The sequence below is a fragment of the Triturus cristatus genome, chromosome 12, assembly GCF_964204655.1.
Source record: "Triturus cristatus chromosome 12, aTriCri1.1, whole genome shotgun sequence".
In the NCBI taxonomy this organism is placed as follows: Eukaryota; Metazoa; Chordata; class Amphibia; order Caudata; family Salamandridae; genus Triturus; species Triturus cristatus.
The window spans coordinates 774,692,915-774,719,223 of NC_140595.1; the positions used below are offsets into that span (position 1 = coordinate 774,692,915).

The 26,309-nt window shown below is 44.2% G+C and overlaps 1 protein-coding gene across 1 annotated transcript in view; it reads left to right on the forward strand.

Annotated features, from left to right (window-relative positions):
- Nucleotides 1-26,309, forward strand: part of DNAH2 (dynein axonemal heavy chain 2) — a 2,945,517-nt gene that overhangs the window by 1,125,470 nt on the left and 1,793,738 nt on the right. Inside the window, exons 42-43 of the mRNA XM_085638712.1 lie at nucleotides 15,815-16,033; nucleotides 17,048-17,165. Coding sequence (XP_085494838.1) covers nucleotides 15,815-16,033; nucleotides 17,048-17,165 — 337 coding nt within the window. The remainder of the gene's footprint in view (nucleotides 1-15,814; nucleotides 16,034-17,047; nucleotides 17,166-26,309) is intronic.

Here is a 26,309-nt window from a genome sequence, read left to right on the forward strand (position 1 = left end):
CCAGGTCTCGGACGGGTCTGGTCCCAGCGTTCGGGTTATTCACCCGCTGTGTGTGTTCGGGTCCACCCAGGCCTCCAGTAGCCGTTCCGTACTCAGGCCTCCTCTCAAGGGCTTCTGCAGAGTCGCCAGGACGGTATCCAGTTCCCAGCTTCCGCCTCAGCGCGATTCACATTGGGGCAGAACAGTCTTAATACCTCAATGCACCGTCCGGGGACGGAGCTCAGCATCCTCGCCGCGTGTGGAGGGGTCTACTCCTCTCCTCACTCGGCAACATGTTTGCACCCTCTGGGCAGCAGAGATGGACCCAGATCGGGCAGGTGTTATGCTGTTTAGCAGAGAGGTGCTAGAAGAGTGATCTCCCTGCAGATAGGCACCCAGTTATCCTCAACAGGTGTATTTCTTTCCTGGGGAGCACCCCTGTCACACCGACACCCGGGTTCCCACCAGGCGGCGGGCGTGGGCTGGGGCTTATTTATTTCATTTGTGGGGTTTCACCCTCTGGATTCATCGCCATCTTGGATCGCGTCTTCGGATTCACTCTGATCTGGTCCAGGAGCCCTTCTCTTCTCTGGGAGTCCGTTTGGCCCTCACTCTGCAGCTTTAATGTTTCGGGGGGTATTCCGCTCTCTGTACCTGAGTTCAATGGCTTTGAAGGTTAGGATATTTCAACAGGATTTGGTCGAGCCGGCTGGCCACACACCCCCATTCTGCACATTTTCAGTGTGCTTCTGGCCCCCTGTGGCATGCCTTCAGGCCCCAAGGATAGCCTGGACCTTCGTTTGGGTTATCGCCTGTAGATCCCTCACCTGTGCCGTCTGTCCATTTGGGACCCATTACAGGCCCATACTGACTCCAGTAAAAACATTTAGCCCTGCTCCATGATCCACGCTGGTTCCCTCCACCCCAACACCGGTGCCAACGCCACTGATGTCAGAGGATGAGCCAGTACAAATCTGTGTGCCGGATCTCGAACTCAGCAGATGTTGCACTGTGAGATTGCAAAGGCGCAACACGTTGTCCTGCATCCTGACGCTAACCGTGTGCTTCTTTCCTTTTGCATCTACCAACAGAGACTTCATTAATTTTTGGCTCTGATTCTGATCCTGGACCAGAGAATGCACCCAGGACATTGATGAGGATGATGATAGGGGGGAGGATGGCTTGATCTCCCCTCATCACACTGATAATGTCTTTTTCTTTAATTTACAAAACTCTAGTGGGCCTGATATCTCCTGTGCAACAGTGCTTGACTTGCCATATGAGTCATCAACCGGAGAAAGTACCTCATTTGCAGTGGTGGTTCTTTGTTCATCCAAGGTATTAGAACTGCAGCTGCCCTCCATTGAGACTAAGGGGCCTATGCATCAACAATGCCATTTGCGATTCCTTATTAGCGAAAAATAAGGAATCGCTAATAAGGAATAGCAAAAGGCTATGCATGTAGGAATCGCTATTCAAATAGCGATTCCTTAATATTCCTTATTACCGAATCGGTAATACCGAATCTGTAATAAGGAATACCTACCCATTCATTCTATGGGCTTGGAGGCCCATAGGAATGAATGTAAAGCCAGTCTGTATTAGCGATTCGGTATTACCGAATCGCTAATAGCGGGAGCACTTTCAAGGGTGCCAGGGTGTCAAAAGGACACCCTGTTGCACCCCTGAAAATGATATGTGCACATATGTTGCACACACACATGCTCTAAGGGCATGTGTGTGCGCAACATGAAACTTTGAAAAATGCACAAAAGTGCATTTTTCAAAGTTTTTGCAAATTACCATGCAGTTCATCTTCATGGTAATTTGCTCCCCCTATTAGCGAAATCGCTAATTTTTTAACTTTGATGCATTGCATTTAAGGAATCTCACTTTGGGATTCCTTAAATGCAATCGCTATTTAAGGAATCGGTATTTAAGGAATCCCTATTTAAAGAATCGCTATTTAAGGATTCCTTAAATAGCGATTTCTGCTTTTGGGTTGATGCATTGGGATTGGGTATTTTTTACTTAATACCGGGGAGCTATTACCGAATCGGTATTTTACCGACTGGATTTTGGGTTGATGCATGAGGCTGTATGACATTTGTTTGGATGGAAATTCTATAGCCTGAGGCAGCAGTGTCTGAGCCCTTAATTCCATTTAATAATGCCTCTTCAGATACCTTAATGGGTATTTGTTCAAACCATATTCTTGCTTGCCTGTTGCCACGTGTACATCCAGTGGGAGTCAAAATCTAGCACTTTCCCCTACGTTTGTTATCCTTTACTTCCAACAGATAGCCTTGCAAATTGTTCAAAAAGGCTACATCCTCCTTTTTCTCTGCTGACCACCCAAAAATCCTCCCACAACAAATCGGGTTTCAAAAGACCATTTCTAAATCCTGCTGCAGGAGGTAGCAGAATTGGAGAACGGTGTGTTGTTATACTAGACATTTCCTTATCCTAATGAAATATAGACACCCAGGCCTAATTGGACCTCCAACCCCCAATTGCCTTCCTGTGGAAGGACAAAGTAAAAATGCTCGCATTACCCAAATCCTATCTGCTTTGGACCCGGGTAAATGGATGGTATTCTTGGACTTGCAGTATGCACATTTCTCCAGCACTGGATCTTTCTTATATTCACATGCTTGAATCATTCCCCCACCTCCATGACTTCTGGTTCCTTACTGTAGGAATTAAATCTGAGGAGGTGTGTCTGCTACAGAGGTATGTAGTTGATACTCGAAGTCCTGTGAGACATCTTCATCTAAGGTCTCTTCCTCAGACTCGGGACTCAACATACATCCAACTGTATAGGATTACACACTGCATGCCATGGCAATGTTCTAGTTGCTGACATTTGCCTCTACCGCAGAGTCCACAATCTGGGTGGGTAAACTTTGTTCGGTCATAGGTGAAAAGAAAACTGGCATTGGAAAATCAGTAGTCAATAGAATTATCAACGAGGTTGCCATTGACTGGGCTGTCATCGATGAGGTAGTAGATATCATTTCTGGGTTTGCAGTCTACGGTAAGAGGTGGATTGTCAGCATTAGGGTTGTTGTAGAAGGTGGAAGGGGAGGTATCCTTAGGTGGCCGTTGATTGTGTCATCTTCTTTTTGTTGAAAGTGCGGTCCTTATCGATGAGGGCATAGTCATCATTGATCAAGATCTTTTCAAGGTCATCCACAAGGCCTGCCCCATAGGTCTCAATGGGGATGTAATTGACAACCGTGTCTTTTTCTCCATTGTCGATAAAGATGATTTCGATGTCACTGGTGAGGATGGTAGTTCAGTCAGGGTGTTAAGTGTGCTGAATTTTCACACAGGGTTTTGCACAGGCTGTGGTTTGCCCTTCCTATAGTGTTTTCCTAAGGGAACTGTGTTTTTTTGTGTGACGAGGTGGCTGTAGGTGCTTTCGATTGTAAATGTAGCTCTGGAAGCTCCACTTTCTTTTTTCTGTGTTGCCTTAATGGAATGGCTTGAATCATCCCCATGGGGGGTGGGGGGGAGGGGCAGTGTGTTCTTTCTCGATATGAACTTGCTTCAAGGGTATTTTTCCCCACTGGTGTATGGAGAGAGAAGATGTGCAGTAGAGCCTTTCCCGCAGGAGGAATTAGAGATGTGGCCTCTAAGCCTTACGTTTCCTGAGTCAGTAGCTTTGGCTGTCAAATGAGTTTCCTCATTTCTTTCATGTACAAGAAAATGAATGCTGACAGGAATATCGAATAAATGATGCAACATACAGTTCCAGAACCTGCTGAGAAAATACATGGTTCTCATCATTATTTTCTGGGATTGAGTGCCTAACCCAGGTCCAATGTGTATAACCTATGACAGCAACATTAATACACTACAGTGCAAAAACTTGGCTACTAGGTGGGAGGTCCAGGACCTGGGGCCGATCTCTCCCTTGATTATATGTAGTCATTTTAACAGTGTATACTGCTATTTTATAGTTACTGGGTTTCCCAGCATGATGACAGAGAATTATTCAAGCTTGTTAATGTATGAAATATACCAACACTGGAGAACTGGAAGTATAGATAAGTACCTTATTTATTTCATATACCGGTCCTGAAGTCCCACAGGCATTACCTGTGGTTCAAAGATGGGCCAGGGCCATTTTCGGTATGGTAAGCTTCGCTCTGGAGTCATCACCACCCCTTGGATCTTCACGAAAGGGATGTGGTTGCTCTCCATCTTTGGACATTGGGAGTTCCTGTGTTCATGTACCTCGACGACTGGCTGCTGAAGGCAGGCTCGCCTCAATCAGCTGTGGGCCCCTTCTGGATGACTGTGAAACTTTTGACCTCATTGAGTCTCAGCATAAACAAGCCAAAGTCCCACCTGATTCCTTCACAGAGACTTTCATTTTATTTAGGCAATTCTGGACATGGTGGAGATTAGGGCTTTTCCTCAAATGTATGTGCTTTGAGTCTATGCATAGCTGCTTGCTGCATCTCCTGACCATGAAGACTATTTTCCTCATAGTGATTACCACAGCTCGTTCCATGAGTGACCTATAGGCACCGTCAATGCACCTATCCAACATCATGTTTTTTTTCCCAGACAATGATGCTGAGGACTTGGATGGCTTTCTTACTAAAAGTCATGACTCCTTTTTACTTTGGGCAATCCATCATTGTACCAATGATCTTTGTTCCCCCTCACTCCTTGAAAGAGGAGCGAGGCTTCAATGGTTGGACCGTAAAGAGGCTTTCATTTTTTACATAGATTGTACCAAGGATCGAGTGAAAAAAACACATTTTTGTGGCATTCCCTGGAGCAAAGAAAGGGAAGCCTGTACAGAAGTAGACCCTGTTGAGGTCGATATTCCTCTGCATTAAGGGCCTGATTACGATGGCCGAGGGACCACCTCTGACAGGCTGTCTGTAGTGGTCCCTCAGCCATCATAACCGGGATCTCCGTCCGCCATATTACAATGGCTTCTGGACGGGTAGCGGTCGGAAACACCGACCTACACGGTCCCGACAGGCAGTCTTTTTCCGACTGCCAGTCCGACCTCCCTGTAGTCCCAGAATGGCAGTGGGCCGGTCAGGCACCACCGTAGGATTACAATATCCCTTTCTGTCGGTCATTCTGTGGCGGTCAAACCTCAGCAAAACGGCAGACGGAAAGGGATTTGGGGGGGCCCATAGCTTGCACCCCTAAGACCCTGGGCCAGGGATATAGGGCCTGGGGGCCACCTGTGGTGCCCCCCTACATATCCCTACACCATGTGGTAGACTGCATGGTGCCTGCCATGTAGTGCAGGGTATCTGTTTTGTCTTGTGGTGGCTGCTGCAGAACGCAGTACCCTCTGCAATGCAAAACATGGGCAATGCGACCACCATGGTGGTGGTCGCATCCTAATTTTCCCTGTGGGACCGCCACCTTGTAGGTGGGCAGTCCCAAATACGATTGGATGGCGGACGGACAAAAGTACGTCTGCTATCCTAATGACCCCCCCCCCCCCCCCTTCCCCAAGATCTGTTGTGCACTAGCAAAGACGCAGCCTCTGGGAGGTCCGAGAATTCAGTCCACCAGGGCCAAGGAGGCCATCAATATATTGGTGCAGGGGTGCTTGTCCTTTATATCTGCACGGTTTTAGTGTGGGTGTCTGTGCATACACACACATAGCACTACTGCCTTGACAGCTAGGTCCAGCGGCTAGAACACTTTACCGCCTTGGTTCTGCATGTCATTTTTGTCTGAGCCGACTAATCAGACCATTTACCCAAGGGAGGTGCTGCTTTGGTATTAATCTGTGGTTAGAATCAATAATCAGAAGAACAAGTAACTTACCTTCGGTAATGTTCTTACTGGAGGATACTATAGCTAACCGCAGACTCCTCACTGCCCTCCGACCTCCCTGTTCTGTGGAGTGGAGCCCATGCAGAGCTACACAACACCACCCAGCTTCGCACAAGAGGACTGCTACAAAATTCTCCTTTTCCGGTCTTGTACATGCAGGATATTCTAAGGTGAGTCAAGCTGTGGTCAGGTAGATTTTATGTCAAGACCCGGTGGCTAATATTATGCAATAATTTCCTTTATTGCCACCACTCAGCAGCATATTTTAAAGCTTCTAGACTTAAGAACTTAGAACTTTCAAAAGATTCCAAATAGAATAAAAAACCCCAGCAACCACTCCACTTCCTTCTTTTATTGCTGCTGCTCATTCAGTTAAGTTATATACTTTTCATGTTTGTTTCCTGTAATGAATGTGTTTTACAATTTGTTAAAGTATGTCAAATACGATTGTTTGTAGATCCGGCGTGTGTCTGGTTTAGCTGTTTTGTGGTCGAATTCTAATTATAAGGGAAATTTATGTCTTCAGTTTCTTTAATTTTATTGATGGCTCGTTTTTACTTGCGTTGTTTTAAATGTTCGGATTTATTTAGTTTTCACTTATGAATTTGGGTATGTATCGGTTTGTGTGCTTTTTTGGCCTACCTTGGGCATTCACGGGTGAAACAGTTAGCTGTACTGTTGATTGCTCGTGCAGTGTTGCTTTGGTGACATTCTTTTGATTGTGCAGTGCCTGTACGGTGCGCAAGGAGTCAAGGCAAGGGAATGCGTCCTGTGATAAATTTAGGAGAACTGAACGCTTGGGTAGTGTATCATCACTTCAAAATGGAGGGTATGCATTTGTTGAAGGATGTGTTGCAGAAAGGTGATTGGATGACTCGATTGGATCTAAAAGATGCTTATCTGACAGTTCCTTTTTGGGAGGAACATTAGAAGTATTTGAGATTCTAGTGGAAGGAGAGATTGTGGAAGTTTGTGTATTTACCTTTCGATCTTTCGTCGGCACCATGGTGTTTTACGAAGGTACTTCACCCTGTAGCAACTTATTTGAGACTGAGGGGTGTTTGTCTGATTATTTATCTGGACGACATTTTGATTATGGATCAAAACAAGAAAGACTTGGTATGCCACACAAATCTTGCTGTGAGACTGTTGGAGTTTTTAGCTTTTGTAGTGAACAAAACTAAGTCCCAATTTGTGCCAAATCAAGAAACACAGTTCTTAGGTTTTGTTTTAGACACTGTGGAAGGATTATTGAGTTTACCAAAAGAAAAACTGAAAAGGATAAGTAAAGAATTAAAGAATACGCCAAAGTTAGATTGTGTTTCTTTGAGAACATTAGCCTCTATTGTTGGCCTACTCTCTTCAGCTATTCAGGCTTTTTTTCCGGGGCCTTCGCGTTATCGGGCCTTACAAAGATTAAAAGCAAGTCACTTGTGAAATGGCTTGAAGTACTCAGAAAAAGTTTGTCTTTCATTGGAAGCAAGACAGGAACTGAATTGGTGGTTGAGGAATATGGATGCATGGAATGGGCGTGCAATTTCTGGAGAAAACGCAGATCTTATAATAGACTTGGATGCAAGCTTGGAAGGTTGAGGTGCAAGTTGTGGATTGCTGAGAACTGGCGGTCTTTGAACAGAGCAAGAAAATAATTTACATATTTATTGTTTGGAGTTATTGGCAAGTTCTTTTGCAATAGGATGTTTTGCAGAGGAAAGTGTGAAATGTTCTGTAATTCTGAGAGTGGACAATGTGTGTGCAGTACGATACGTCAACAGGTTGGGTGGTCCACGTTCGGAGGGCTTAGTGGATATAGCAAAAATATTTTGGGGGTACTGCTTGGAGAGAGGCCTGTGTGTTCAGGCGGAACATACTCCTGGTATGACAAACTCGGTTGCAGATGGGTTCTCGAGGAATTTTCACTACTCCAGCGATTGGTTGTTGGACAGAGGTGTGTTCAGGAGATTGGACCGTTTGTGGGTGCCATTTCAAGTGGATCTGTTGGTGAACAGACTCAATTGTCAGGTGGAGATGTTCTTCAGTTGGCATCCAGACCCGGATGCAGCAGGAATAGATGCTGTTCAGCAAGAATGGACAAACCTTCAAGCTTATACGTTTCCACCTTTTGCCATGATAAGCAGAGTGACAGGGATGATTTGCAAATGGAAAGAAACAGTGGTGGTAATAACTCCCTTTTGGACTTCGCAGGCATTGTTCTTGATCATGTTGGAAATGAGTGTAGAACTTCCAGTTTTGCTGCCAGTTTTTCAAGGGATCCTTCGTGGCCCTCAGGGGGAGGTTCACAGTTTAGTGGAAGCGGGCCAGCTTCAATTAGTGGCTTGGAAACTTTCAGGAGAGTTTGGAAAAAGCCAGGACTTTCTAATGAATCTTCAAGGCTTATTGAGGAGTCATGGGCACCAGGGACAAGGAAGGCATATAGATTGGCCTTGGGAAAGTGGAGTTGCTGGTGTGTGGAAAGGAGGTTGGATCCCATTTCAGCAGATATAGTTCAAGTTTTGAATTTCTAGACTGATTTATTTAGTAAAGGTTTAGCTTACAGGTCTGGGAATTTCTATAGATCGTCTATTTCAGCGGGTCACATTCTGGTTAATGGTTTTTCAGTAGGTCAGGATATTTTAGTTAGAAGGTTGTTGAGAAGCATTAGAATTGTTTAGCCTCCAGGTAGTAAATATTCTGTTCTTTGGGATGTCTCAAAGGTACTGTTATTTATGGAATCATGGAATGATAATAGTGAATGAAATCTTAGGGATTTATCTCTCAAATTGACTACGTTGTTATGTCTGGTCTCTTTCCGCAGGGTATCTGATGTTCGGGGACTGGAGGTGTCTTTTTTTTTTTTAATAATCTTTTTATTAAGTTCATCAGTAAACATACATACATGTTGCATATAGTACAGCAAGGTCGTCACAGTTCTCATTACATTAGCTCCGGTGGGTAACAGTATGATCATAGTGAGTCCATAGCTCTTCCTCTATTACGCTGCATTTCCAGTTCCTCCGATGGGGAGACACATAGAATACCTCGGTACTCATTCCATTTCCCCCATTTCCTGTTCCATTTCTTTGAGCACCCTCGTGTTTTAAAGACTTCTGTCTCTGCAACCATGCACCTATCTAGTTCTTTCAACCACAGGTGGGGGGAGGGTATATCTGTCGCCCCCCCATTTTCTCGCTATCTCTCGCTTAACCAGGGTGTATCCCAGCGAGGTCAGTTGTTGCTCCACCTCTGTAAGATCTGTGGGGGGCCAAATATTAAGGAGTCCCAATCTTGAAGTAAGGTGTATCTCTTTCCCCAGGGCACTTTGTATGCGCGTCGTTGCCCCTTCCCATATGTGTCTCAACTCGGGGCACTCCCAAATCATGTGGAAGAAGGTAGCTGGTTGTGAGCAACCCTTAAGACAAAGCATGTCTGCTCTAGCCCCTATTTTTGCTAACTTAGTGCCCGACATGTAGGACCTATGGAGAATGCGAAGTTGTATCAATTTGAATCTGGAATTAATTGCTGCTTCTTTGGGAGACATTAGTGCCGACTGCCAGTCCTCGTCATCCATTATCCCCACATCACCCTGCCATTGCTCCCTAAGCTTGCTAAATGGGTCTGGTAGGTTATTACAAATCTTCCTATATGTTAGTGATATCGCTTTTGTCTGGAGCGGTCCGTCGAGCAGTCTGTCCTCTAGTGGGGACGAGTCCGGTATGTCCTTAAGGTCTGGTATCGCTGTAGTGAGGGCATGTCTGACTTGCATGTATCTGAAGAATTCTCTTTGGTTCATATCATATTTTACCCGTAATTCGTCGAACCTGAGGAGCGACCCTTTGTTAATTAAGTCCCCGACTGCGGATATCCCTATTATATCCCACTTGTCAAATCCAGGCTGGTGACACAGGAGCCCTAGTTGCTGAGTATACCACAGAGGTGTGTGTTTTGTTATTATATTGGACCACCCTAATTGCCTGGTGCCATATCCTGACCGTGTGGGCCCAAAGTATCTGTTTTTACTAGCCCTGGAGTATAGAGCCCCCAAATATCCCAATCTTCCTGTTTGGTGTATGTCCAATTGATACGCTGGATCAACCGGGGAACGATATATCCAGTGATTTATCACCACCAGTTGCGACGCCCAATAGTACAGTCGAAGGTCCGGGAGGGCAATACCCCCGTCATACCACCCTTTTGTCAGTTTTGTCAGAGCTATATGGGGAGCCCCCCCCCCATCCCATAGTAGCGTCCGGATTTCACTCTCTACTCCAGAGAAGTAGGTATCTGGGATACGCTGTGGGCAATTCTGCATAATGTATAGAAACCGTGGGAGAGCTAACATTTTAAAGAGTGTTGCTCGGCCAAGGAGGGAAAGAGGCAGAGATCTCCAGTGTTTTACGTCTGCTCTCAGCCTGGCCAGCGGTGGTGCCAGGTTGCGCTCATAGAAAAGGGTGGGGTCTGTGGTAATATATATCCCAAGATATCGGAACCCTACTGTGGTTATTTCTACGTTGCACCCTCTGGGAAGTCTCGGGACTGACCCCCTGAGTACAAACAACACTGATTTACTCCAGTTTATGGCATATCCAGAATATTTTCCAAAATTTGTAAAAATATTTAACACCCCATGGAGAGACCTATAGGGAGAGGCAAGGTGTAGCAGAATATCATCCGCATAAAGCGATAAACGGTCGTCGTGTTCATCTGTCCATTTTAAGCCCCTTATCATGACGTCTCTTTGCACCCATGCGGCCAGTGGTTCCAGCATAAGGGCAAATATCAGCGGTGAGAGGGGGCATCCCTACCGGGTGCCCCTTCCTAGTGTAAATGTTCGTGATGTGCAGTTGTTAACTCGCACCTGGCCCTTTATGTCGGTATAGAGCAGTCGCACCCACCCCCTAAATTTCGGTCCAAAGCCCATTCTGTTTAGGACTTCAAACAAGTATGGCCATTCGATTGAATCAAACGCCATAGTGGCGTCCAAGGACAACACTACGGCATCCTCCTCTATGCATTCCCGCCTAGCCAGAACGTTGTGAAGGCGTCGGATATTAAGTGCCGTGTTCCTTCCCGGCATGAAGCCGGATTGGTCTGGATGAACCAAAGAGGAAATTACCCCAACCAAGCGCAAGGCCAGAATTTTAGCTAATACCTTAGCCTCTATGTTCACTAAAGATATTGGTCTGTAGGAGCTACATACTTCGCCAGGTTTCCCTGGCTTGCGGAGTACCACTATGGATGCTAATCTCTGGTCCTCAGGCAGAACCCCTTGCTCAAAGCATTCCTCAAACATTGAACGTAAATGCAGTGCCATCTGAGACGCCACCAGATGTAGAAACTCAATGGGAACCCCATTTGGTCCCATGGCCTTAACGGATTGAATGCTGCCAATGGCCTTTTGGATCTCCTCATCCAATAAATCTTCCTCAAGGGTGTCCCTGTCTTTCTCAGAGAGCAAAGGTATATCACTATCTAAGAGAAGCTGGCGAGAGTCTTCTGCCATGTAGGTCGTGGAGGAGGAGTAAATGTGTTCGAGATGATCTGCAAAGGCTTCCGCTATATCATGAGGGTGTACGACGGGAGTGCCATCTTTCAAAATAAGTTTAGGTACCCGCCTGTCCCCTTGGTCCCGTTTCTCTAGCCATGCTCGTGTCTTGCCCTCCCTATCCCCCAATTCGTATACTATGTGGCAGGTACGAAGTATTTTAGCCATCGCCTGTTCCCTGGTTTTTATGCAGTATTCCTCCCTTTTAAGGGCGAGGCGGTGAAAGACCTCATCTGTGGGTGTGGTGACGCTATCCAATTCCAGTTGCTGAAGCTCACTTTCTAACTGCACTATCTGTTGGTGTCTATTTTTAGAGTATCCAGCCTGTAGTGCACGCGCCTGCCCCTTTAGGACCACCTTAAATGCTTCCCACAAAGTTACCAGTGACTCCACCGATCCTACATTTTCTTTAAAATAGTTTACGGTCTGGGTGTGCATTTTTGTTTTTAAGTCTGGGATTCTCAAAATCCAAGGGTTAATGGTGAACGAGATCTGAGGCTGTTTTTCACCATGAGTAAAGTCAATACTGACCGGGGAGTGGTCCGAAATGCCCCTCGGAAGGGCATGAGGGTTGCAGAACTTACCAACATGGGTAGTGTAAGTCAGAAAATAGTCGATTCGGGACAAACTTTTGTGGGCATTGGAAAAATATGTGTATTGGATTCCGTCAGGTTGTAGGAAACGCCCTACGTCCGTCAATCTCATTGCTGATGTAAATTCGTCCATTAATACATTTGGTTTAGCCCCCTCCCAGGCGGGTATCTGTCTGTCAGGTCATTCATAGTCAGGTTGTAATTTCCACCCAGAATCAGGGGGCCCACTGGGAGGTCAACTAGTATCTTGCTCAGGTCTGCTAGTGCTTCCTTGCCTAGCGCCGGCGGTATATATACCGAGATAATGTTTAGTGGCTGTCCCTCCCATTGCGCTTCTAGGACTGCGAACTTACCCCTCGGATCTGTCCACCCTCGCTTCACCATTAGGGCGAGGCTTTTCTTTGTGAGGATACATGTCCCCCTAGACCCAGAAGTTTAATCAGCATGCACCAGGAGTTTGTATCCCCACCTCGTTAGGGCCTTGCTCTTGTTCCCCACCAAGTGTGTCTCCTGCAATAACACTACATCCGGAGCATGGCGTTTCAGATACTGGAGGACTATGCCACGCTTGATTTTGTCCCCCATCCCATTCACATTCCAGGTCAGCACCGAGAGCGTTTTTTCCTTTCTATTCCCCATTGTCGTTAGGCAAAACTAGTAAACTACCATATACTGGGATCATTATGTCATCAGGATCAACAACCTGTAAGCCCAGCGGTGTATGTGCTCCTAGTATCGGACCCAGTATCACACCCCCCACCCTCCAAGTTACTTGTGACTCTTCCCTGTGTCAGTTGCCCACTAGCAAACATGCATGTGACTGTATATGAACAAGAAAGTGAATATACAACCAACTGTAAAACCACCAACTCCCTGACCCCCACCCCCTCCCAGCTTCCCTCCCTGCCTCCCTGCCCGACGGCCCCAAACCGCCCGCCTCCCCAACTGAGCAGAGTGCTTCATCCCCAGAACAGTGACTTGCATGAGGGATGAGAGTTCAACCGTAGTCCTCGGAGGCCCACCAGATATAGAGTAGCTATAGTATCGACCACCCCACCTGCAGCACCCATCACCTAAGCAAAGCTATCAGTGTTGGTATAATCCGTAAGACATTTCGTATCTTTGGCCAACCCGTGGCCAGGAAGAGTCCCACTACATGTCCCACAAGGATTTCACGCTCAGGAGTTAGTGGTGCTCTGATGATCAATCCCCTTTGTCGTTGCGTCCGGGTGATCTTAGCCTGTTCGTGTCATGCAGCCGATGCGGTTGCTGTTGTTTTCGGTTTGCCTGATTTCGCCTCGTGGCGCCATCCCTCCAGCCAATCTCTAGCTTCCTCTGGTGTGGCAAAAAAACATGTCTTGCCTTCCGCTTCGACTCTAAGTTTCGCCGGGAATAACATTGCATATTTGAGTTCTTTGGCCCGAAGCTCTTTTTTGACTTCGAAAAACCCGCGTCTCTGTTTAGACACTGCTGCTGTATAGTCAGGGTAGAGTGTGACTGTGTAGTTTTCTAGGCCTCGGCCACGATGAGAAGAAATGCGACAACCCGCGGGGCTTTAGGTGGTTCTTGATGAGATCCTCCACATAGAGGTCCAGAGCTGGCCCTCCCACATTTTCCGGCACACCAATGATTCTGACGTTATTGCACCTGGAGCACCCTTTTTGATCGTCCAGCTTGGCCAATATTAACTTATTGTCCTCCTCCAGTTTCCTTACTTGCTGTTGCAATTCTGTTGTTTCTGTGGACAGTGTCTTTGTCGTGGATTCCACTTCATGTATCCTCTGGGACAGTTTTGAGAAATCTGCCCATATCAGGGATATGTCCGTAGAGATCATGCCGATGGTGGACTGGACATGTTGTAGGGCGGCCATGACGTCCAGCAGTGTGACGGATTCTTGGCCCTGAGGCGCCGGAGCCTCTGCTTGGGACTCCGTTGCCCGTGAGGTTTCAACCTGGTCTTTTGTGTATGCATATTTATCCAGTTTGCCGGATAGTCCACCCCTCTGACCTCGTCCTCCCATCTTGGATTGCTGGTGAGGGGTTCCGCCAGGCCAACAGAAAGGGGGGAGGCAGCACTCACCGCTGCCCGCCGCGTTTTCCACTGACTCGCGCGGCCTTTCGGGTTTCTCGCTTTCCCCGCTAGTGCCGGAATGTCGATGTGTTTGGGCAGTAGAGCACGCTCCTGCCGGCCAGACGGGCCGCCAATTTCCCCCAGGGCCTTAGGGGGCTCCCTCCAAGTGGTCTGCCCACCGGCCAGTCACGTCGCACGCCTCTCCAACAGGATAGACACTGATGGGACAATGCGTGCCCAGGGCCCTCCAATATTGGTATCTCTTGTGAGGCAGACCGCACCGCAGGGCTCAACCAGGGGCTCTAATCAGGAGTCAGTCTGCACCGCGGGAGCCCGCGCCGCCATCAACCCTCTCTCACTGATTAGCGGGAACGCGCCTCCAGCGTCTGCATCCAGCGTTGTCTCTCCAATCTTGGTCCCTCATCTGCCACACTCTGGTCTAGGCCTCGGATGTTGAGGGGTCTGGTCTTGTCAGGTGAAGGCCAGACGCTGTCAGGAAGTGTCAGGCTCCTAAAGCTTAGTCACCAGGTTCTCCCACACTTCAGAAATCTGCTCCTGCAGCCAGTCCTGTCCATTACTAAGGTATCTGGGTGTCAGTGCACCTGGGGCCAGTCCGGTGCTCTGGCCGACGCCGCCAATCCTTCCAGCACCTAGCGCTGAAGCACCGGTCGCCCGCTGTCGGTTTGACGAAGTACCACCGATCAACGCGCTGTCCGCATCTCCGATCGCGGCGTTCTCGGGAGTCCAGGATCCTCCCGCATCTCTCTACACATCGCACCACTGATGTGCGTGCGGCCGCCGGCAGAGGTAGCACGTGACTCCCCGGCTTCCCCCGGAGGCGAAGGCCGACCCGCGCCGTTACTCACAAGTCGGCCGCCACGGATCCCACGGAGGTCTGGAATGCCGCTATGCAAACCTCCAATGTTCCTATTCACGCTCCGTCTAGCGTGATATGATCAGCTACAGTATTAGTGGTCAGATTTTGTAAAAGGGCTCCCTCGGCTACGGAGCTCTCCTAGGCTACGGCCATATTGCTTGGTTGCTAGCCACGCCCTCTGGAGGTGTCTTTTAGATCTTATACCCCGGTAGGGATTTGTTTACACATTAGACAGAGGACTAAAGCAAATACGTCAACAATTTTTTATGTGTTCCTCCTGGTCTTGACATAAAATTTAGATTTTCCACAGTCTTGATGGGCTGAAAATCTGGATTTTATTGAAGACATGGAGGCTAGTATTATCCCACCCACAAGATTTTTAACCAGACCCTGATGCTGTTTTATTATTTTCACAGCTGGACAAGTCTAAGATGTCACGGTGAAATGTTCTTTTTCTCTGGAGTTTTTGGGAAAGAAGAGGTTTTCACAGCATTTGAAGGAAATTTATTTGACAAGTACATTTACTTCCGGATTCACAGTTCAATAAAGAAGGAAGTGGACTGGTTGTTGGGGGGTTTTATTCTCTTTGGAATGTTTTGAAAGTTCTAAGGTCTTAAGTCTAGAAGCTTTAAAATATGCTGCTGAGTGGTGGCAATAAAGTAAATTATTGCATAATATTAGCCTCTGTGTCTTTAATAAAATCCAAATTTTCAGCCCATAAAGGCTGTGGAAAATCTACGCTGTCCACCATGAAGAGTGTTACCGAAGGTAAGTAACTTGTTCATTAGGAACATAGTGTTAAAGGTGGTCTCTCCAGATATGGGAGGAAACCCAAAATGTATAGCTCCATTTGTAATGCTCATGCTGTGGAGATTTTTTACAGCTCTGTAATCTTTTTTCTTCCCTTTTTGCCCTTTTATATGACATAGTTAAAGGAGCAGATTGAGAAGGACTTGAGGCAGGTGGGACTGCAAGTGACACCATTTACCATCACCAAGGTGCTCCAGCTGTATGAGACCAAAAACTCTCGACACTCAACCATGATCGTGGGAAAAACAGGCAGTGGAAAAACAGTCACCTGGCGTACTCTACAAGCAGTACTGACATCCCTGCATAAGGGAGGCGACACTAGCTACAATATTGTCAGGGTAAGTGGATGTCTCCTAGTACTCATTGTTAATCAATTGTGTGCCCCCCAAACCCAGAAGGATTCTATTAGTCTAGCACACACCCAATAAAAACATGCACAGCATGTTTAACATTATATTAGGTTTGTCTTATTCTGTAATTTACAAACGTACTTCACTTTAATTTAGATAATCGTACATCAAAAATAAACCCATTGCAAGAATGTAAAATTAGATGCCTGCATTGAAGAATACAGTGTTAGACAGCTGGTGCCCTGCCTGTCTTTTGAGATTTCTCTGAGGAGATAGTGTTTGTGAAATCCTCATTTGATGTGATTTGTAATTGGGGGCGCATCTACACACTTTGGGGTCTATTCGCAAAGCGCTTCCGCACTCGTGGCAGAAGCTCTGCACTCGTGGCAGCACCTCTGCAATGGGTAACTGTAGTACAGAGGTCCCTCCACGACTGTGGACCTCCGCCATGAGTGCAGGGTCCCTTTGTGAATCAGGCCCTTTGTTTCATGCCAGTATGGAAGACTTTGCCCAGCAGGTGGTGCAGTGGCAGCAAGACACGGGGGCCTGATTCACAAAGAGTCTCCATGCTCATGGCAGAGGCCACACAGTCATGGGGGAGTCCCCGCACTGGGAGTGGAATCTCTGCAATGAAAATTCTTATTGCACACATTCCACCCAAGTGCGAACACTCCCCCCTGAGTGCCGAGGCCTTTTGTGAATCAGGTCCTCAATCTTGAGATGTAAACATCTCTGAGTGTCAGCCTACCAGCTTATGCTCCATTCCCTTTATGCTGTAAGGGTATGGCACCATCATATTTATTAATGTCTTATGGCAGTTTGATCTTTATGATCATGTTCTTTTATTGGATAAAATATAGATTTTTTTTTCCTAAATGGAGCCTAGTGGATGGCTCCATTTAGATGAACTGTGTTTTTATGCGTTGTTGCAGTTATGTATATAATCAACCTGTACATTTACTTCTGAATACTGATTTTTTTATGTCTCTTCATGTTTAAAAGGAGTACCCACTGAACCCAAAGGCTGTCTCTTTAGGAGAGCTGTATGGAGAATATGAACTGACCACCAACGAATGGACAGATGGCATTCTGTCCAGTCTTATGCGAGTTGCCTGTGCAGGTACCATGCAAACTTCTTCCTTAGTTACAAAGTCCCATTTGATTCAGATCTCATGTGTTTGTTATGTTGTTACCTTACCTTATGTCATGTCATGTCAAGTTGTATAATGTACATCATGTTGAGTCATGGTATATGGGGGTCTATTAGGATGGTGGACGGATGGCCGCCGCCGGGCTGGCGGTGGCAACCGCCGGGCATGCGGCGGCCATCCGTCCGCGATCAAAACCCAGAAAACCGCCGGTCACATTAGCATGGCGGTGATGACCGCGGCGGTGAGAAATTCCGCCCCCCACTTTTCCGTCGGTAGCAGTACGCATGCTTGCCTGATTATGATGCCGGCGGTAGCCAGCCCTTCCGCTGCGGTGGAACCGCCATGGAAAGGCATGCGGAGAATGTCTCTGGGGGCCCATTGCCCCCTACATGTTCCTGTACCAGGTAGCAGGCACTGTGCAGTGCCTGCCACGCAGTGCAGGGATATGCAGGACATGCTCCTTTTGATATCGCGGCGGTGCTGCTGGCAGCAGCAACCGCCGCAATGTTAAAGGCCCCGATCATACCGCCGCGGTCGAATTTCGACTGCGGAGCATACTAATTGGACCATCCGTTATACCGCGGTCCTGGCGGGCGGTCTTATCCTGCTACCATGGTGGTCGGAGTGTTTTTCCGACCACCATCCTGATAGACCCCTTAGGGGCCGATTCCGATCCGGGTCGGAAGGGCACCGAACGCGATTCGGCCGGAAATACTACGAGCCGTACGCGTGTTTTCCGGCTGACTCGTACAGCTGTACGAGCAAGCAAGTACAATGCGAGCTACATGAAATTCACCAACCGAGTCGTTTCCGGGTCCGAACTGCTCTGTACGTCTCGGTCGTAAGCTAACCGTGGCGTGCAATGGATGCGATTCACGACCGAGCCAGTACGATGCACGCGTCGGACGGCCTGTGGGAGCCGGAGTGTCCGGGTGGCTGCCTTTGGGGGTCCGCGTCGGACTCCCTGTCACCCGCAGCCCAACGACTCGGACACAGGGGGAGACCCATGGGTCTCCCCAACAAAGGCATGTACGGTGCAGATGGCACCGACGCGTACCCACTGTAGTGGGCGCACTTGTCCGCGACGTACCCATTCAGTCAATGGAAGCCCATGTACGCGTCGTACGACCGGCTCCCATTGTCTTCTACGGGAGTCCGACCGAACCAAGTCCGGCAGCATACGGCCGCATCGTACTCGCTCGGTCGGACTGCAGGACTCCGACTCGGTCAGAAAACACTCCGGATCCGGTTCGGTCGGAGTGCTTTCCGACCCGTATCGGAATCGGCCCCTTAGTGTTGAGACAAAATATCGAGTTGGAAATATCCACTAGCAGAAATATCCAGTCAAAAATATTGACATGGAAATATTGTCAGCAAGAGTAATATTGTCATTAATATTGATTACAAAAATATAGTTGCTTATAATATCATTTTTTAATTATTGTTATGTATTTTGGTATACATTTTAAATGCATTTGATGTAATTTTTTTTAATAATTATTGTTTGTTTTTTAATGTAGTCTTACATTTTTTAGTGTTTATTAAATTGAATTTGTCATTTTTGTTATTTTTAGTACTGTTGCAGGATGTGGGTGTTTAGGGGAACAGAATGAGAAATAGTTTAATTGTAATTAATAATGATTAACTTTTAATAATACTTTTTTAATAAATAATTCTGTTAATAGTGTCATTTTTTTAAATTGACATTTTATGTGCAGGTTGTGGAGTTTATAAGGGTACAGGGTGGGAAGTAATTTAATTTTAATTATTTAATGATTAGTTGTTAATTAATATTAATTATGTTAATAGTGTTACTTTTTTTTTAATATAAATTTTATGTGCGGGTTGTGGAGTTTATAGGGGTACAGAGAGGGAAGCAATTTCATTTTAATTATGAATTAATTGTTAATTAATATCAATAATTTAATTGTTTATTATGTTAATCGTGTAAATATTTTTTTATTTTGGGTGTGGGTTGTGGGCTTTAAAGGGGTACAGGGTGGGAAGTAAATGAATTCTAAGTAATTAATATTGTTATTTTTATTTAATGATTTTTAAATTTATAATTAATGATGTAACTAAAATTATTGATGTGGGTTTGGGTTTTGTTGGGGTGTATGGCAGGAAGTAAATTACATTTTAATTAGGTTAGAATTCATTTTCTAATTGATAATTATCAAAAATTAAAATGTATTATCTTAATTAATTGTGTAATTCATTTTGTATTAGATTGTAGGAGTGTGTTGCATATTTTATAGTGTATACTGTGGAAAATAAATGCAATTTAATTAAATAAAAATGTATTTTTATTTATTGATAATTAATTTGATAAAAGTTAATAGTGTAAATAATTAGCTTTTTAAAGTTAAGTTTTAGGTGTTACTGGTAAGTTTTGTTAGGGGTATATGGTGGGTGGTAACTAAAATAAAAATTATTTAATACAATATTTTTTGTTAATAAATAATTTATAAATAAGATCATTTTTTTTAATGAAAATTATTTTGTGATTTACATTTTAATAATGTTTTCAATTCTAGAATATATAACTTTGACATTAAATTGAGCCAGATGGCCTCCCAGGAGATCTTTTTCTTGCAGACCCGAGCAACTGGGCAAACTATGTCATGCTCTTAATTAATTCAATTGCAAGAGGGAGTGCAGTACCAGAATCTTGGAAAGGGGCTGAGGTGGTACCCATTTTTAAAAAAGGATCAAGGGATGACCCTGCCAACTACCGACCAATCAGTTTGATTGATGCGATGCAGAAAGTAGTTGGCAGGGTGGTATTGCAGAGAATCCTTCGATGGATAGATGAAGAAAACATTCTTTCCCAATACCAAGCTGGCTTTAGGGCATGTACAGGGACGATGGACCAAGTGTTCAGGTTGTTTTTAATTTATTGGAAGGTGGTCTTGATTGCCAAAGGTAGCCTTTATTTGGCATTTATTGATTTAAAGACCGCCTTTGACCTAGTCCCTCGTGATCGGTTATGGCACCTATTGGAAGAATTGGGGATGCCACCATTATTACTGAACATCCTGACTCGCCTACATGAGGGCAATTATGCCCAAGTGAGGTGGGGGTCCCAGGGACAAATAACAAACAGGATTCCTGTAAATAGAGGGATACGCCAGGGCTGTGTTTTGGCTCCCACCCTGATCTCTTTATATATGAACGGGGTGGTGAGCTACCTGCAGGAGTTTCCATCTGATGCTCCAGCCCTGGCAGGTGAAAGGGTCCCCACTTTACTCTTTGCAGACGGTACGCTACTTATCTCTAAAATGCCAGCAGGGCTCCAAAAGCTCCTAGACGGATTTTATACTTTTTGTGAGTCTAGGGGTTTGATTGTGAACACCTCTAAGACGAAGCTTATGACATTTAACCCTTACAAGCCATATAGAGACAATTTTACCCTAGATGGCACACACTTGGAAAAAGTCTCAATGTTCCATTATTTGGGAATAAGACTTGACGATAAAATGCGATGGAGGCATCACATTGCCAAAATGCTATTAAACCATAAGCGTCTCACATGCACTTTAATCAAAGAACACTGCCTCTCGCATAGTAGACCTGTGGCTCCTGCTCTTACAATCTATGCAGCAGAAGCAGTCAGTTCAGCTCTTTATGGAGCTGAACTGTGGGGTTTCGAGAATACCGAAAGTCTTTGTATGTCTGAACATACATTTTAAAGAAATTTAGTGATGCTTCCACGCAGTGTGCCATTGAAACCGTTGCTAAAAGATATGGGTAGGCATTCCTTTAAAGACATAGCTAGGTTACGACCCTTGCTATTCTGGGCTCGCTTATGCCTACCCCAGAATTAACTAGCTACGCCGCCGCGCTAACAGAAGTCATGGCCTTAGATGTCAACCAAAGAATTAGTTGGGTACACAATCTCAAAAAATCTCTTAACGCATTAGCCTAAAGGAAGCTTGGGATACACAAACCCCCCCTAGCAAGGCCGACCTCAAAAGATGCTACTGGGCTTGGGTTAATGCCCAAGAGCTTAACAATCCAGGAGTAGGCAGACTGACGGAGGAGTTTTATCTCCACAAGGAATATACATTTTTAGAACCGTATTTAGATTTTATCCAAATACCACGGGATAGAGCACTCTATATACAGTTTAGGGTAGGCTCACTGCCGGTTAGAGAGTTAACTGCGAAATGGAGCACCCCACATCAGACACTACTAGGGTGCCCCTGTTGTAAAACACCGGTAGAGACCATAGCCCACTTTATGTTTGCCTGCCCTTCTTACAAAAGCATAAGAACCAGATGGCTTAAACCCATTTGTATAGAGTTGAAGACGCGCGAATACCGCACTGCTCTACGTATTCTAAAGGCCGACGCGCGGTCTCTCTTTGCTTGTGGTGTAGCCAAATACCTTGGTTGTGCCTGGATTGTAAGGTTCAAATTTTTGCATGGAGTTTTTTAATTAATTATGTCTCTATTTTCTCATCTTGAAGGTTTGCACATGATATTATGCACTGATACTTTATTCCCTATATCTGGTCCAAGAGCAACATAGTGAGGGGGTTGGGGGGGCGAAGGGGGTTTCATGTGAAGAAGGGCTTGCAATGAATTTTTATATATTACTTACCCAAGCTCATTCTTGTTACCACCATTTTTCGCAATCTTTAGGGCAACTAGAAATTGATGAATTTAATGACTTAATGTTTTATCGGATCTTATTCCTTTTAACCTCTTCAGTGCCCATTACGAGATAGTCTCGTCATGGAGCACGGTTGCGCTGTGCCCATGACGAGACTATCTCGTCATGAACCCCACCCACTAGTGCAACGCCTGGCACAGGAGGGGGAAAGGGCGTGGCACTGAAGGGGTTAAATTGCTGTCTCTTTTTAAAATATTTTTATGGTTTTCATAAATTGAAAGTTGTAAGAAATGCTTTTAAGATATTGGCTATCGAAATAAAGCAATTTTGATTGATTGATTGTATTTATTTTGAATAACTTTTTATATGAAATATATTTGTGTTTTTCTTTTAATATTTATATTTTCTTTTTTGTATTTTGTTTTTGAAATTATTTTATTGTTTTGCAGAGAATTTGTTTGTTTCTAATGTAGTACTGACTGCAGTTGGAATATCAAATTTTAGCCCTCCGCACTCCAACACTTTCTCTACTTGTGCACTTATTGGAGTGGGAATAGTAAATGTTATCTATCCACAATCCAACACTTTCCATACTGTTACACTCAGTGGAGTGGGAATAGTAACATCTACCCCTTCGCAATCCAACACTTTCCCTACTGTTGCACCTATTGGAGTGGTAATAGTAAATTTTACCCTTCTGCAATCCAACACTTTCCCTACTGTTGCACTGACTTTAGCGGGTTATAATAAAGTTTACCCCTCCACGATCCTACACTTTCTCTATGTTTGCACTTAATGGAGTGGGAATAGTAAATATTATTCCTCCGCAATCCAAAACTTTCTTTACTGTTAAACTCAGTGGGGTGGTAATAGTAAATGTTACCCCCTCCTTAATCCAACACTTCCCCTACTGTTGCGATTATTGGAGTGGGAATAGTAAATTCTATCTCTCTGTAATCAAAAATGTTTCCTAGTGTTGTATTAACTGTTGTGCTCTGCAATACAGTATGTTATCTAATTTTGCATTTATTATAGTGAGAGTAGTGAATTTTTAAGTTTATGTGATGTAACAATTGCATTACTGTTGTGTTGAGGTTGGAGTAGTACGTTCTATATAATAAGTTACGAATTTGTCTATTTTTGGATAAATTGTAGTGGGAATTTTATATGTATTCATTTTAATATTGAAGAATTTATTTTAGATTATTTAAATTTATATAATTATGCTTTGGTTTATTTAAAATAATCTTTATAATTATATATATATGTATAGATATATATTTTTTATATTATATTTCTGATTTTTTTAAATGATATAATTTAAAATTATTTGTTTTGTAAAACTTTTTTAAGTAGATATATCTTAAATATATATATATATATGTGTACATATATATATATATATATGTATATATAGGTGTGTGTGTAACTTTTTTAAAGTAAGTTTGTTTTTTATTTGTTACAATATTCATTAAATATATTGTTTATAAAATTAATGTTAGTAATTATTAAATGTTATTTTTTATATATATATATATTTAAAAATCGATATTTAATACGACGATTGTATAGAAAACAATATATTTTTTCAATTTTTTAGTATGTACCATTTTAAGTATAGGTAGTCAATTTTGTTTGTAGTAGATATTTCTGTCTTGATAATTTCGTAGGTCGATATTTTGGGCCTCCATATTTTGTCAGTGATCCATGGTATTTTATGTGGCTTAAAGGTTACCCACCATGACCTGAATCGTACTTGGGAGTGTTCCATCTTCTGCTGTTGGAAGAAGTACTAACCTAATGCTTCTAAAAGAGCAAGGCTTTCAAGTACATCTTGAAGGAGAGAAGCAACAGTCAAATGAGGCCCTTTGTCTATAGAGTGCCAACATTTACCTCTAACTCTTTTTTGCCAAGGGTCGTAGACTTGAACTTGAGGAAGGTTAGCTTGAGGAATAATTTTCTCCACCGATTATGAGGAAGCAGTGTTAGTATCTGAATTTCAGGCTCTGCAAGTTTTATCATTCTCCTGTCCCAGAATGGAAACCAGTGGAAGAGTCTGAGGCCTGGTGTTTTTCATAGCCTGACAAAGAAAAGGCGAAAGAGTTTGGACTTTTGCAGATGATTAACCGGATAATCCAGAAGATATTATAAGGGGTCAGTACCATGACTACTAATGGAAATATGTGGCAATTCAAGAGATAATATTGATGCCCCATGAAAATGCCAGAGCCAAAGCCTCTTTATCACTGGGGCTTCAACTGTCATTTTCTCACAGTATCGCTTTATTGTTAGTAACTTATCAGCATCATTACAAAAGGTTGACACTACTAGTAGATATGACTTCAGACCTGGTGCAACCCCTTCAAAAGCTGTGTGTCACCTATTATTGTGCCCTTTAAATAGGATTGACTATATCCACTTCCTCACCATCGTCACAGTCTTTTATTTTTGGAGCAAATAGACAGAGCTTAAGTAAGAAAAAATCTTATCTACACACAAATGCCAAATACTGTAGATAACTCACTGAATTGAGTCTATGGGATGATCACTGACTGACTTGAGTCTACGAAATGGTCACTAACAAGTTGACTTTGAGTACAAGAATTGGAATGATATAAATATGTTTGTAGGCAGAATCTACACGACCCCGTTAAGAGAAGCCATTCTATCCTTTCACATAGATACCTATCTATTTATGAGCTAATCCTTATCTAGGATGCAATTGCTGCTACATTAGGCAGTATCAGAACCTATTCCAATGATGCTCTGCCTCTACGTGACAGGAGAGACACTCTCCGACATTGAATATCATCAGATTCTGTTGATGTTCACTTGAAAAGAGGAACGTAAAATTGTTTCACCATTATTGGATTTTTTGTATATTCACACGCTTGAATCATTCCCCTCTGTCATGCTACATTAAAATAGAAATATACAGTGTAAAATATATAGCATTTACTATAAAATGTCCATAGGCCTGAATCAACATTGCATAATTACTAGCACATCCACCTCATTTAAAAGAACCCAAACTTCAGCCAATGAGGTGAAAGCTCAAGCTCTCCTACTCCCTCTAGGAGGTCACCATAGCTCTGAATTCTCTTCATGTTGTGTGTGAGGGAGTCCCCTGACAAAGCTCTGCTCTAACTTTTCAGAGAACCTTAAATTTGTTGCTTTTTTGATTTGCCCTGGATTTGAACCAGCGCAGAAGTACTGTGAGTTGTTTTTAGGGAAAATGTATACATTTCTGGGCCCGGTAGATCTTTTTAGTTTGACAGCCAACTGTCAGCATCGCTGACAGAGACGAGAAATCTAATTTCAAGGCTTGTCCATCCTGTGGTCTTAAATGAATGCACAAAGAAGATCCTCATTTACAGTTTATTTATTGCCAATATGCAAAATATACGGCATCTAAATATGACATGTAGTAGTTTTTCACCTAAAGGAGGCTGGCTTTGTATATGATGGCAAAAGAAAATATTCCTCTTTCTAAAGGAGATGCCGTCTCTTCAGGGGAAGATTCGGTGAAAAGTGCTTCTCCAAGTACTTCCACAAAGACAGCACAAAAAATGAGACTTATTCAGTTTACTGATTTTGACTTGTTTGGAACAGCACTTTCAGCCACCCCTCCTGTCACTAAACAGGGAAAACATGCATCTAACGGATCATCATATTCCACTGAGGATCAACCTGTGAAAATTAAGAAAAAAACAGCAAAATGTCATTTAACCTCATCGATGGTGTTACTGTTGACAACGTCATCTACGAGACTCGAATGACAAGACATTCAGCGGTGTCGACGTCGACCCCATCGACGATAGATTGTTACGTCAAAGGTGGCTTTGTCGTAGTGAACAACACCGTCGAAGGTGACCAGCATACCGTCGACAGTAGAAACTATGCCATCAGCGACATTGGTGCTGTTGACAATGATATTGTTGACAACCATTCCATCGACATTGACACCATCAAAAGCAGTATTCACTCCTCTGCTTTCACCATTGAAGGTATCAACACTGCCATTTAGCAATTTGATCAAGCAGATGAGGCAAGTGAATATGGTTTGCAAACTGCAAGTAGATAACACAATTGAATGTTAAATATGTTCCGTAATGTGGAGAGGGCATGAATGAAAATAATTTGTATTCAGACTATGATTATTAACAGGATAGTGCTCCTCAGGCTTCAAGGTAATGCATTCTTCCTAAGCACAGACCCACTGAAGTGGTTCAGGTGCCTATGACATTTTCAACTACATTACAAAAAATTATGGGAACTTTTCAAAGGTTAGTACCACAAAAATCACCACAACAGCCTATTCCTTTACTGACTAATCCTTCCTCACAGCAGTTACCCACAACCCCTCCACCATTTCCAAGAGAATCACCCAGATTAGTTCAAAGGCTAATGTTCCTACCAACACCTGAAGATATGGGTGACAATGACTCCGATCATGATATACATTCCGACGTAGATGAGAAAGAAGGTGAACTTTC